The sequence below is a fragment of the Haliotis rufescens genome, unplaced genomic scaffold, assembly GCF_023055435.1.
Source record: "Haliotis rufescens isolate VD_foot unplaced genomic scaffold, xgHalRufe1.0.p SCAF_9, whole genome shotgun sequence".
In the NCBI taxonomy this organism is placed as follows: domain Eukaryota; kingdom Metazoa; phylum Mollusca; class Gastropoda; order Lepetellida; family Haliotidae; genus Haliotis; species Haliotis rufescens.
The window spans coordinates 37,930,929-37,945,123 of record NW_025964383.1 but is presented as its reverse complement, the minus strand read 5'-3'; the positions used below and the strand labels follow the sequence as shown (position 1 = coordinate 37,945,123).

At 42.6% G+C, this 14,195-nt stretch overlaps 1 protein-coding gene across 14 annotated transcripts in view; it reads right to left on the bottom strand.

Annotated features, from left to right (window-relative positions):
- The window catches only part of LOC124139544 (disks large homolog 2-like), a 362,823-nt gene that overhangs the window by 251,417 nt on the left and 97,211 nt on the right, over positions 1 to 14,195 (bottom strand). For all 14 annotated transcript variants that reach the window (XM_048391384.1, XM_048391386.1, XM_048391379.1 and 11 more), the window contains one exon: positions 5,289 to 5,465. In XM_048391384.1, coding sequence (XP_048247341.1) covers positions 5,289 to 5,465 — 177 coding nt within the window. The remainder of the gene's footprint in view (positions 1 to 5,288; positions 5,466 to 14,195) is intronic.

Sequence of the window (14,195 nt, the reverse complement as noted above, 5' to 3'; positions counted from 1 at the left end):
GAAAGCCTGAAGTAATGCATGACTCAGACATTTACCACTGCAGTGAAACCGTCAAGAATGGTTATGGTACTAACTAACCAAGGGCAACAAATGGGATTCGACCCCATTATTTATTGCTTCTAAGGCTTAAAACAACCATCATCCCCCAACATTAAACAGATAACAAGTACTCTGATTTGGTTTCACATTTCATAATATCATTAAACCTGAATGCCTATCATCTGAACAAACATACCTTTCAAGTATACAAGGCTATATACATCCCTTAAACAACAACTATTTATAATTTGATCAGATTTCTGTTGCCATACCAACGAGTGAATGGTGGCACATGAGTTGGCTTAATGAGCTGGAAACAAGATATTTATTATCAGGAATGGCATCACCTGAGGTATTATCATATTGCATGCTCTTGGGTTGCCTTTGTCACCTTCCATTTGTTGCAACACAATGGATGCTTAACAACAGTGTCTGATAGTGCCAGCACTGCTTCTAACACCATATCAGTCACATCAGAACACTGGGAGGAAATCGAGACACGATGTGGACACGTCCCACTTAATACTTTTCTTCATAACATTATAGCAAAAAACATTGTATGTGGTAGGCCGACATGAATATTCAGCTAAAACATAAAACCAAATAGAATTTTTATTTTAAATTTGTACCTGAACCTTATAATATGTTCACATGTACTTTAGACCGTAGGCCTGTAATACTGAATGAGTGAGTTAGTTGGGTTTAACGCCGCTTTTAACATTATTCCAGTTAACTCGCGGTGTGTCAGCTTATAGGGGGAGGAAAGCCTGAAGTGATGCAGGTCTGACATTTACCACTTCGGTGAAACTCACGTGAACCGTGATTTGAACCCACAATCATAGGAATAAGTCCAACAAGAACAAGCATCCACACTCATAGACACAGCCACACAGACAGACACATACACACCGACATAGACAGACACATGTACAGAGTTAATGAGTGAGTGAGTATGGTTTTACTCTGATTCCAGCAATATCATGGCAGGAGACACCAGAAATGGGCTTCACACATTGTAGCCATGTGGGGAATCGAACCCAGGTCTTCAAGCAAACGCTTTAACCACTAGGCTACCCAACCGCAAAACACACCCACACCAACAAATTCATCATGGCTTAAAACCCTACAAACTCAGATTCTCTTAGAGTAAGTGGGTGGGTGGATGAGTGAGTGAGTGAGTGAGTGAGTGAGTGAGTGAGTGAGTGAGTGAGTGAGTGAGTGAGTGAGTGAGTGAGTGAGTGGGGCTCATCATGAACATTTCAGCTGCTCATTGCCTCAGATCTATAACCTCAATCTGTATACCCTTATAGTGAGTGAGTGAATGAGTGAGTGGGGCTCATCATGAATATTTCAGCTGCTCATTGCCTCAGATCTATAACCTCAATCTGTATACCCTTATAGTGAGTGAGTGAGTGGGGCTCATGAATATTTCAGCTGCTCATTGCCTCAGATCTATAACCTCAATCTGTATACCCTTATAGTGAGTGAGTGAGTGAGTGAGTGAGTGAGTATGGCTCATCATGAATATTTCAGCTGTTCATTGCCTCAGATCTATAACCTCAATCTGTATACCCTTATCGTGAGTGAGTGAGTGAGTGAGTGGGGCTCATCATGAACATTTCAGCTGCTCATTGCCTCAGATCTATAACCTCAATCTGTATACCCTTATAGTGAGTGAGTGAGTGAGTGGGGCTCATGAATATTTCAGCTGCTCATTGCCTCAGATCTATAACCTCAATCTGTATACCCTTATAGTGAGTGAGTGAGTGAGTGAGTGAGTGAGTGAGTGAGTGAGTGAGTGAGTGGGGCTCATCATGAATATTTCAGCTGTTCATTGCCTCAGATCTATAACCTCAATCTGTATACCCTTATCGTGAGTGAGTGAGTGAGTGAGTGAGTGAGTGGGGCTCATCATGAACATTTCAGCTGCTCATTGCCTCAGATCTATAACCTTAATCTGTATACCCTTATAGTGAGTGAGTGAGAGTGATTCACACCCACATTTCATTCTATTTTACACCTATCATCAGATCTAGGCTTTCTCTCTTATATTGAATGAGTGAATGGTGCTATATGTCTCATCAGCAAACATCTATTCACTGCATCTACACTCTCCTATCCTAAGATCTATGGCTTTAAACCAGATCTGATGCCGGCGCGGCTTCCCGGGAACTGTAAGGCGTTGTCATCTGACTGCTGGATCTGGATGCTGATGTTGGGGAAGTAATCAGTCCCTGGGGTGGCTGAGGCATCACCAGCCCCGGAATCGGAAAACCCAGTCCAGATCTCTCTTAATTCCTGTACACCAGCCAAGGTGGCAGGGTCATCTATTATTTACAACATTGATTGAGAGTCGGTCTTCAGGCCATGTCCTGTAGAGAAGACTCTGACAATGGCATGAAGTCTACAGCAACAGCAGGGATGAGAGTCGCAGACACTGGATTACAGTCTTTGCTAGGGATTGGAATTTATGGGAGATCTCCCTGCCCGATATCTATCAATATCTAGTGTATTGTCAGTTTGAGAGCGCAGATCTTGTAGTTACATCGTCCCCGACAAATGCCTTGACAGATGGGGCTCTGAGAAGTCTTCAGATAAATGGTGCAAGATATATCAGAAAGACGGCAATAAAAAAAGAAAATTAAAATGTCAGAGCACAAATTAATTAGTATTGTTAACTTTCACTAGTCTAATGAGTAATGTCCCAACCACCAATACCTTATAGTCTGCATGTCCATGGGACAAGATGGTATCAGTAAATTTGGCCGATTTGCGTTTATATACACCTTAAGATTAAGTCATAAGTGACCAGTTAGTTATATCACGGCGTGTAAGCTGAGTATCGACGGAAAACCCCAAGTGATGCAGGTCTCAGACGTTTACCATTTCGGTGAAACCCATGAGCACGGGTATGGTGCTGACAAACCTAGAAACATAATCGGGGCGAACAGTGATTCGAACCCATGATCAGAGATTTCTAGCGTGCCCAAGGGATGCAACTCTGCACAGTTTCAGTGATAAGAAAATGTGTTTTTTTCTGGATTTGGTGTACCCAGTCTTATTGTGCAAGTGGCGGGCACAACCAGTAGGGCAGGGCGTGCTTACCCTTTTCGCGAACTCTTGGTGTCACTGATTCTCAGTGATCTATTCATATAACTTTATCTGCTATTTTGCCTTTTATGCCCAATGGAAACTGTTTCGGCCGATAATCCAGAATCTGCATGCTGTTGTTAACAAATATCAATATTAACAAGTCATCGTGGTAGGTATAAGTAAACAAGGAACATTAATTACAACCATCATCCAGGGGTGTTTAAACAAACAGGACAGAGTCAATATGTTGTCCTAATGGCATTTCAGTGAAAATACCTTTATCTGTTCGAGCCAAATATGCAAATACCAATAATCTTCTGGCATCATTGTACCAACAAAGCTGAAAATGTTCGATAAAATGTTGCCAGCATCAAGTTGTGACTTCCCTGTGTGATTGTCTGTACGGTGAGTCACAACAGACCACCTCAATAACCACGGCATGCAAGGCAGTTATTGATTGTCATCCAAAATGTCCAACACATATTTTCAGTTTTTGGTTATTACATGGAACAAAAAGTATTTACTAAATTCATGCAAAAGTCCTTCAAAAATTCACTAAAATCATGAAAATGTCCCGTAAAAACTTCCTAAATTCATGAAAATGTCCTTTTAAAAAAAACTAAAATCATGAAAATGTCCTGTCAAAATTTACTAAAATCATGAAAATGTCCTTCAAAAATTCACTAAAATCATGAAAATGTCCCATAAATAATTTATAAAATCATGTACTCAATGTTTCATGATAACTAGGTATTTAACCAGACAGGTCAACTGGCATCTTTGGTTTATTCGTGGACAGAGTGGTCTTCATCACTAAATGGTGAAGTCCTGGTGACAAATCTCCTTTGGGACTTATGTCTCTCAACTTACCTGTAGCCTTCTCCAAACCTTCCCCATGCAAACAACACACCTTTAAAGCCCTGACACTTAACAGCACGGAGTGTACGGAGCATGAGGAGGTTATAGCTAATATTCAACAGAAACCAGGGCCACATTGTCATTAACACACCCACTGTTGGCCAAGATGGGTGTCATCACTTGCAGCTTCACCGTGTCTGAATATCATTCAATATGTCATTCTTTAGAAGGTTATAAGTTAGAAATCACTCTCAGAACCTGGTTTAATCTTAAAGTCACCTTTTGGTTAAGATCTTCTTGAGAAGCTTATGTGTTCAAATATTCAATATGATTATGTCATTCACTGAGTGATTAAGTTGAAATTCTGTGTCATATCATTCACTCTGATCAAGAACCTGGTCCAATCTGAAAATCTTTGTTTGGGCAAAACCTAGAGACGTCTTTTAAATTAATGTGCAAATGTTGCAATGTTCTGAGGTAAGTGTTGTGTCCCATAGTCAATGTGCATCATCCATGAATGAATTGAGGGAGTGAGTTGGGTTAAACGCCGCCTTAAACAATATTCCAGTTATATCGCGGCGTGTAAGCTTAATGTGGGAGGAAAGCCCTAAGTGATGCAGATCTCAGAAGTTTACCACTTCGGTGAAACCCATAAGCACGGGTATGGTGCTGACAAACCTAGAAACATAATCGGGCGAACCGGGATTCAAACCCATAATCATATGTTTCTGGCGTGCCCAAGGGACGCAACTCTGCAAAGCGAAATGACCCACGACTGACCCACCCTTGCCTCCCATGTATGAATGACACAACTGAAAGCATTACATGTCAATATCATTATTTTTGTCTCATTCAAGCATGACTAGCTACAAACTCCAAATACAAATACCGAATTTCAAAGGCTGCAAAATGTGAGGAGGTACACATATCGCCCTCGTTTCAGACACCGACATATCAAATGATGTGTTCACTAGCAGGGGTAGATTTATCAACAAATTTCTATGTTGCCTGCAGGACTTGCTCCTTTTACAAGTTCTCCAAACTAATTGGCTTACAACTAAATGGAAGACGCAGCAAAAAATATATATACACAGAGAAGATAGGCCTTCTACTTTACGTTTCAGCAAGCCCATTGTAATTTTAACTAGCCACTGGCCAACAAGCCATCAGTTAATCTACCCCTGCTTGGAGACTTGAGCATAGTGTGCAAACCCCTGACTCCACTCTGAAAAAAACATAATGTTTAAATCTGAAGCAAAAGGCAAAAAGGCTGGCCACAAGAAACAGCCCTGTCTTACCGGTGGCGGGAGGTCGCGGTCATCGTATGTGACGGTGGTGTGTGTGGTGGCTTTGCTGTGGATGGGGGCAGGTTTCTCTGCGGGGGCGGGGACAGACTCGGACGTAGCTCGGGTGTTCGACATTTCCAGGGGGGGTGGAGGTGGTGGCAGGTCTTCTTCTACTGGAGAGTTCATCTTCTGCAAACAAAAAGCATCAAATTACACAGCTGTCACGGCAATAAAAAGTTCACTTTTGTTTCTTCAGTTCTACACTTCCCAAGGAGCTGAGAATGGTCTGGGTGACCTGCACCACAAGCTTGCAACTGCTGTATGTAGCATGAGTGGCATTTCTGTAGGGATGTCACGATAAATCGAAATATCGATATATTGCTATTGGTACGCCCTTTAAGTCAATAAATCGATTGTTAAATCAGTTACCAATCAATAGTATCGATTTCAGTTAGGAATATCGATAGTTTAGATTGTATTTACCATATCAATAAAATACATGCAAAGCTGTTCAAATTTGTTTTTCTTTTGATCATGAGTGGTAGACATTTTCTTTTTCTTAAATTATTAGGGTAAAGAAAAAACAAATCAGTCATATCTCACACTTTACTTTTAATTTGTTGTTATGGTTAACACATTCAAAGGAAACTTTAGTTCCAAGGTTTAATTCAACACTAAAATCCATCTAAAATGATACACTGAAAACTATCTATATTTATCGCAATAGTTGCTTGCAATATCAATAGTTATCACAATAGTTTCTGTCAATATCAATAGTTATCACAATAGTTTCTGTCAATATCAATAGTTATCACAATAGTTTCTGTCAATATCAATAGTTATCGCAATAGTTTCTGTCAATATCAATAGTTATCGCAATAGTTTCTGTCAATATCAATAGTTATCGCAATAGTTTCTGTCAATATCAATAGTTATCACAATAGTTTCTGTCAATATCAATAGTTATCGCAATAGTTTCTGTCAATATCAATAGTTATTGCAATAGTTTCTGTCAATATCAAGAGTTATCACAATAGTTGCTTGCAATATCAATAGTTATCACAATAGTTTCTGTCAATATCAATAGTTATCACAATAGTTTCTGTCAATATCAATAGTTATCACAATAGTTTCTGTCAATATCAATAGTTATCGCAATAGTTTCTGTCAATATCAATAGTTATCGCAATAGTTTCTGTCAATATCAATAGTTATCACAATAGTTTCTGTCAATATCAATAGTTATCACAATAGTTTCTGTCAATATCAATAGTTATCACAATAGTTTCTGTCAATATCAATAGTTATCACAATAGTTTCTGTCAATATCAATAGTTATCGCAATAGTTTCTGTCAATATCAATAGTTATCACAATAGTTTCTGTCAATATCAATAGTTATCACAATAGTTTCTGTCAATATCAATAGTTATCACAATAGTTTCTGTCAATATCAATAGTTATTGCAATAGTTTCTGTCAATATCAATAGTTATCACAATAGTTTCTGTCAATATCAATAGTTATCACAATAGTTTCTGTCAATATCAATAGTTATCACAATAGTTGCTTGCAATATCAATAGTTATCACAATAGTTTCTGTCAATATCAATAGTTATCACAATAGTTTCTGTCAATATCAATAGTTATCACAATAGTTTCTGTCAATATCAATAGTTATCACAATAGTTTCTGTCAATATCAATAGTTATCACAATAGTTTCTGTCAATATCAATAGTTATCACGATAGTTTCTGTCAATATCAATAGTTATCACAATAGTTTCTGTCAATATCAATAGTTATCACAATAGTTTCTGTCAATATCAATAGTTATCGCAATAGTTTCTGTCAATATCAATAGTTATCACAATAGTTTCTGTCAATATCAATAGTTATCACAAAAGTTTCTGTCAATATCAATAGTTATCACAATAGTTTCTGTCAATATCAATAGTCATCACAATAGTTTCTGTCAATATCAATAGTCATCACAATAGTTTCTGTCAATATCAATAGTTATCACAATAGTTTCTGTCAATATCAATAGTTATCACAATAGTTTCTGTCAATATCAATAGTTATCACGATAGTTTCTGTCAATATCCATAGTTATCACAATAGTTTCTGTCAATATCAATAGTTATCGCAATAGTTTCTGTCAATATCAATAGTTATCGCAATAGTTTCTGTCAATATCAATAGTTATCACAATAGTTTCTGTCAATATCAATAGTTATCGCAATAGTTTCTGTCAATATCAATAGTTATCGCAATAGTTTCTGTCAATATCAATAGTTATCACAATAGTTGCTTGCAATATCAATAGTTATCACAATAGTTTCTGTCAATATCAATAGTTATCACAATAGTTTCTGTCAATATCAATAGTTATCACAATAGTTTCTGTCAATATCAATAGTTATCACAATAGTTTCTGTCAATATCAATAGTTATCACAATAGTTTCTGTCAATATCAATAGTTATCACAATAGTTTCTGTCAATATCAATAGTTATCACAATAGTTTCTGTCAATATCAATAGTTATCACAATAGTTTCTGTCAATATCAATAGTTATCACAATAGTTTCTGTCAATATCAATAGTTATCACAATAGTTTCTGTCAATATCAATAGTTATCACAATAGTTTCTGTCAATATCAATAGTTATCACAATAGTTTCTGTCAATATCAATAGTTATCACAATAGTTTCTGTCAATATCAATAGTTATCACAATAAAGGTTTCCAGACCAATAGTCACCCTACATTTCTGTGGTGTAAAACAATATTTATTCACACACAAGAAGAGGGGAAAAAACCCGTATTAAGGTAAATGTTTCGTTCTGTCAATTTGTTATTTACATATTTCTATAAACAGTCAAGTACTCTTCTTTACTGATTTCCCTGGAGGTATTATACTGGAAGAACAGATTTTCTGCACACTGACAAGCCACCTTCTCATTTCCTCTACTCTCAACCACAACTCTTCAGGATAATTTGTAGTCAGTTATTTTGGAAGTTACTAAAGGTCACTAAAACCCATTCTTGCTTATGGGACATGTAAGGCGACTTTGCTTGTCATAAGAGGTGACTAATGGGATCGGTTGGTCAGGCTTGCTGACTTGGTTGATGTATGGGATTGTATCCCAATTGCATGAACGATGCTCATGGTGTCAATCACTGGAATGTTTGGTCCAGACTCGATCATTTACAGACCGCCATCATTAACTGGAATATTGCTGAGTGCGGCGTTAAACAACAAACGAACAGATTTGCTTATGGTGCACCCAATGTGACCATATGAGTCATCTCCCTTTGGTGAATCTAACCCTGAGCCATCCATGCGTAATGGTCATGTGTGAACTTTGAAAATACAAACTACAATCAGAACGTAGGTTAGCTCTGGGGCTCCATAATGGTGGCAATCATTAGCTGGCCATCGATTTGATGAAATACCTGCACAGAGGAGAGTTTTTCCACCACTCACACCAACAGGAAGCCTAAAACCTGAACTTCAAAGAAAACTCAAAGTGATCTCCAGAAACTGATCTGTCAATACCTGTCCCCGCAGCCTGCAACAGGCAGATTACTGGACTCATGACAGCATTGATCCAACCAACAACATATAGGAAGGGTTAGACAAGTCTCATCAGAGACCAGCGGTCAGACTGGGTCCCTTGACCCAGCTTGTACTCCCCCATCACACACAGGAAGGGTCCCTTGACCCAGCTTGTACTCCCCCACCACACACACACAGGAAGGGTCCCTTGATCCAGCTTGTACTCCCCCATCACCACACAGGAAGGGTCCCTTGACCCAGCTTGTACTCCCCCCCCCACACACACAGGAAGGGCCCCTTGACCCAGCTTGTACTCCCCCATCACCACACACACAGGAAGGGCCCCTTGACCCAGCTTGTACTCCCCCATCACCACACAGGAAGGGTCCCTTGACCCAGCTTGTACTCCCCCATCACCACACAGGAAGGGCCCCTTGATCCAGCTTGTACTCCCCCATCACCACACAGGAAGGGTCCCTTGACCCAGCTTGTACTCCCCCATCACCACACAGGAAGGGCCCCTTGATCCAGCTTGTACTCCCCCATCACCACACAGGAAGGGTCCCTTGACCCAGCTTGTACTCCCCCCCCCACACACACAGGAAGGGCCCCTTGACCCAGCTTGTACTCCCCCATCACCACACAGGAAGGGTCCCTTGACCCAGCTTGTACTCCCCCATCACCACACACAGGAAGGGCCCCTTGACCCAGCTTGTACTCCCCCCCCCCCCCCCACACAGAAAGGGTCCCTTGACCCAGCTTGTACTCCCCCATCACCACACACACAGGAAGGGCCCCTTGACCCAGCCTGTACTCCCCCATCACCACACACAGGAAGGGTCCCTTGACCCAGCTTGTACTCCCCCATCACCACACAGGAAGGGTCCCTTGACCCAGCTTGTACTCCCCCCCACACACACACAGGAAGGGTCCCTTGACCCAGCTTGTACTCCCCCCCCCACACACAGGAAGGGTCCCTTGACCCAGCTTGTACTCCCCCATCACCACACACACAGGAAGGGCCCCTTGACCCAGCCTGTACTCCCCCCCCCACACACACAGGAAGGGCCCCTTGACCCAGCTTGTACTCCCCCATCACCACACACACAGGAAGGGCCCCTTGACCCAGCTTGTACTCCCCCATCACCACACAGGAAGGGTCCCTTGACCCAGCTTGTACTCCCCCCATACACAGGAAGGGCCCCTTGACCCAGCTTGTACTCCCCCATACACAGGAAGGGTCCCTTGACCCAGCTTGTACTCCCCCATCACACACAGGAAGGGCCCCTTGACCCAGCTTGTACTCCCCCCCCCCCACACACAGAAAGGGTCCCTTGACCCAGCTTGTACTCCCCCATCACCACACAGAGGAAGGGTCCCTTGACCCAGCTTGTACTCCCCCCCCCCACACACACAGGAAGGGTCCCTTGACCCAGCTTGTACTCCCCCATCACCACACAGGAAGGGTCCCTTGATCCAGCTTGTACTCCCCCATCACCACACACAGGAAGGGTCCCTTGATCCAGCTTGTACTCCCCCATCACCACACAGGAAGGGTCCCTTGACCCAGCTTGTACTCCCCCATCATACACAGGAAGGGTCCCTTGACCCAGCTTGTACTCCCCCATCACCACACAGGAAGGGCCCCTTGACCCAGCTTGTACTCCCCCACACACACACAGGAAGGGCCCCTTGACCCAGCTTGTACTCCCCCCTCACCGCACACAGGAAGGACCCCTTGACCCAGCTTGAACTCCCCATCACCACACAGGAAGGGCCCCTTGACCCAGCTTCTACTCCCCCATCACCACACAGGAAGGACCCCTTGACCCAGCCTGTACCCCCCCCCCCCCCCCCCACAGGAAGGACCCCTTGACCCAGCTTGTACTCCTCCCCCCCCCCCCATCACCACACAGGAAGGGCCCCTTGATCCAGCTTGTACTCCCCCACCACACACACACAGGAAGGGTCCCTTGACCCAGCTGTTACTCCCCCATCACCACACAGGAAGGGTCCCTTGACCCAGCTTGTACTTCCCCACCACACACACACAGGAAGGGTCCCTTGACCCAGCTTGTACTCCCCCATCACCACACAGGAAGGGTCCCTTGACCCAGCTTGTACTTCCCCACCACACACACACAGGAAGGGTCCCTTGACCCAGCTTGTACTCCCCCATCACCACACAGGAAGGGTCCCTTGACCCAGCTTGTACTTCCCCACCACACACACACAGGAAGGGTCCCTTGACCCAGCTTGTACTCCCCCATCACCACACAGAGGAAGGGTCCCTTGACCCAGCTTGTACTTCCCCACCACACACACACAGGAAGGGTCCCTTGACCCAGCTTGTACTCCCCCATCACCACACAGGAAGGGTCCCTTGACCCAGCTTGTACTTCCCCACCACACACACACAGGAAGGGTCCCTTGACCCAGCTTGTACTCCCCCATCACCACACACAGGAAGGGTCCCTTGACCCAGCTTGTACTCCCCCATCACCACACAGGAAGGGTCCCTTGACCCAGCTTGTACTCCCCCATCACCACACAGGAAGGGTCCCTTGACCCAGCTTGTACTTCCCCACCACACACACACAGGAAGGGTCCCTTGACCCAGCTTGTACTCCCCCATCACCACACAGGAAGGGTCCCTTGACCCAGCTTGTACTCCCCCATCACCACACAGGAAGGGCCCCTTGACCCAGCCTGTACTGCACCAAGTCACCTACCACCATCATTACATCACACATAGCTAATTTAAGCCGATGCAGACAAGTCTTGTTTAAAAATATCTAACGGATTGGAGCTGAGGGAGTAGAAACCTACTGGAGTCTGATGGTGTCACCATCGATCCAGCCTATATCCAGGAAGGGTATAGTAACTCACAGCCTCCTCACCGTCTGCTCATCTACAGAGTCGCTTCACTCATCTTCCATTTCACATACATACATATAAAACTTGCTACTATAAGCAGTTGCAGTTATGGTTTATTTGTTTGTTTGTTGTTTAATGCCAAACTCAGCAATATTCCAGCTATATGATGGCAGTCTGTAAATAATCGAGTCTGGACCAGACAATCAAGTGATTGACATCATGAGCATCGATCAACGCAATTGGGATCGATGACATGCATCAACCAAATCAGCGAGCCTGACCACCTGATCCCGTTAGTCGCCTTTTACGACAAGCATAGTCGCCTTTTACGGCAAGCATGGGTTGCTGAAGCCCTATTCTACCCCGGAATCTTCACGGGTCCAGTTATGGTTTAAAAAAAATCAGATTGGACTCATGGGTGTCAAAACAAAACTGGAAATATCTGATGCCAATGATTATATGAGTAAATACTCAAAGGCTGAAGTGATTATGTGGAGTGCTGTAGACCCATGAACTTCATTTTGCACCCAACTAGGACAGGGCTGTAAAACAAGGTACTAGCTCACATAGTTTGTCTGAAGAGGACAATTTGGTCCGCTCATTATGCATTAATAATTAATATGATATGCAAAGTCATTAAATCCATAGTAACGTTTACTACTATTACCGAGTGATGACATGTTTTTTTCCCCATGTCGCTCATACAACAGATATGTCCCACCAAAGACCCGCGTTCGATTCCCCACAAATACAATATGGTAGTGGGACAACACCGATGCATCACGATGTTTTACTTCTCGATACAGGTATCAATCACAATCACACACGAAGTATAAACTATAGACTTTACCAATAAATGTATTCTTCAATAAATGTTACACCAAACACTAATTAGCAGTGAAAAAGTAGTGAAAAGGTAAATATTTTCATCCATTACACCATACTTGACACTGCCAACTGCAAATCTTTAGTGTGCCAGATATTGGTTGTCCTGTCTATGAAAAAGATGGCTTACGCACCACAGATAAGGTCACATGCAAGTATCGTGATACATATAGGATCATGAGCAAGGTATTGTGATACGTATCGGATCATGAGCAAGGTATTGTGATATGTATCGGATCTTGAGCAAGGTATCGTGATACGTATCGGATCATGAGCAAGGTATTGTGATATGTATCGGATCATGAGCAAGGTATCATGATACGTATCGGATCATGAGCAAAATATTGTGATACGTATCGGATCTTGAGCAAGGTATAGTGATACGTATCCGATCATGAGCAAGGTATTGTGATACGTATCGCATCATGAGCAAGGTATTGTGATACGTATCGCATCAGGAGCAAGGTAACGTGATACGTATCGGATCATGAGCAAGGTATCGTGATACATATCGGATCATGAGCAAGGTATCGGGATACGTATCAGATCATGAGCAAGGTATTGTGATACGTATCGGATCATGAGCAAGGTATAGTGATACGTATCGGATCATGAGCAAGGTATTGTGATACGTATCGGATCATGAGCAAGGTATCGGGATACGTATCGGATCATGAGCAAGGTATTGTGATACGTATTGGATCATGAGCAAGGTATTGTGATACGTATCGGATCATGAGCAAGGTATAGTGATACGTATTGGATCATGAGCAAGGTATTGTGATACGTATCGGATCATGAGCAAGGTATCGGGATACGTATCGGATCATGAGCAAGGTATTGTGATACGTATTGGATCATGAGCAAGGTATTGTGATACGTATCGGATCATGAGCAAGGTATTGTGATACGTATCAGATCATGAGCAAGGTATCGTGATACGTATCGGATCATGAGCAAGGTATTGTGATACGTATCGGATCATGAGCAAGGTATCGGGATACGTATCGGATCATGAGCAAGGTATCGTGATACGTATCGGATCATGAGCAAGGTATTGTGATACGTATCGGATCACACAGTTGGTTATCGTCCTAGCCCTAGTACAGTCTATGAAGCCCATTCGTGGTGTCCACTGCCGTGATATTGCTGAGCTATTGCTAAAGGAGGCGTAAAATAATACTCACAAGATTAAACATTCAGATACAAAACTCAAAATGTCTCTTTTGTACTCTCATCTAATTAATTATTATATCAGTATGGAAGCTTTAGCCACCAACATAAGAGCAAGACTAAGATTTATAGCTGGCCATCCATCCAAAATGTTTTAACAAGCTCACCAAGAGTGCTTCCATTTCACAGACACAGAACCTGTTAGTGCATGGGAGACAACTCTTTGCTTGCTCTCGGTTACAAGCACCTCGATGAGAACAGCCAAACCCAGCACATCGTCTCTTCAGCAGTGGCACTCTCACAGCCCTCGTGTCCTTCACAATCATGTCTTTGAGAGAAAAAACGCTATTTTTTGTAGTGTTGACTCTGTTAGGTTTCAGAATTTTCTTCACAGAACAATAAAAAAAAATTCAGCCAAGTCT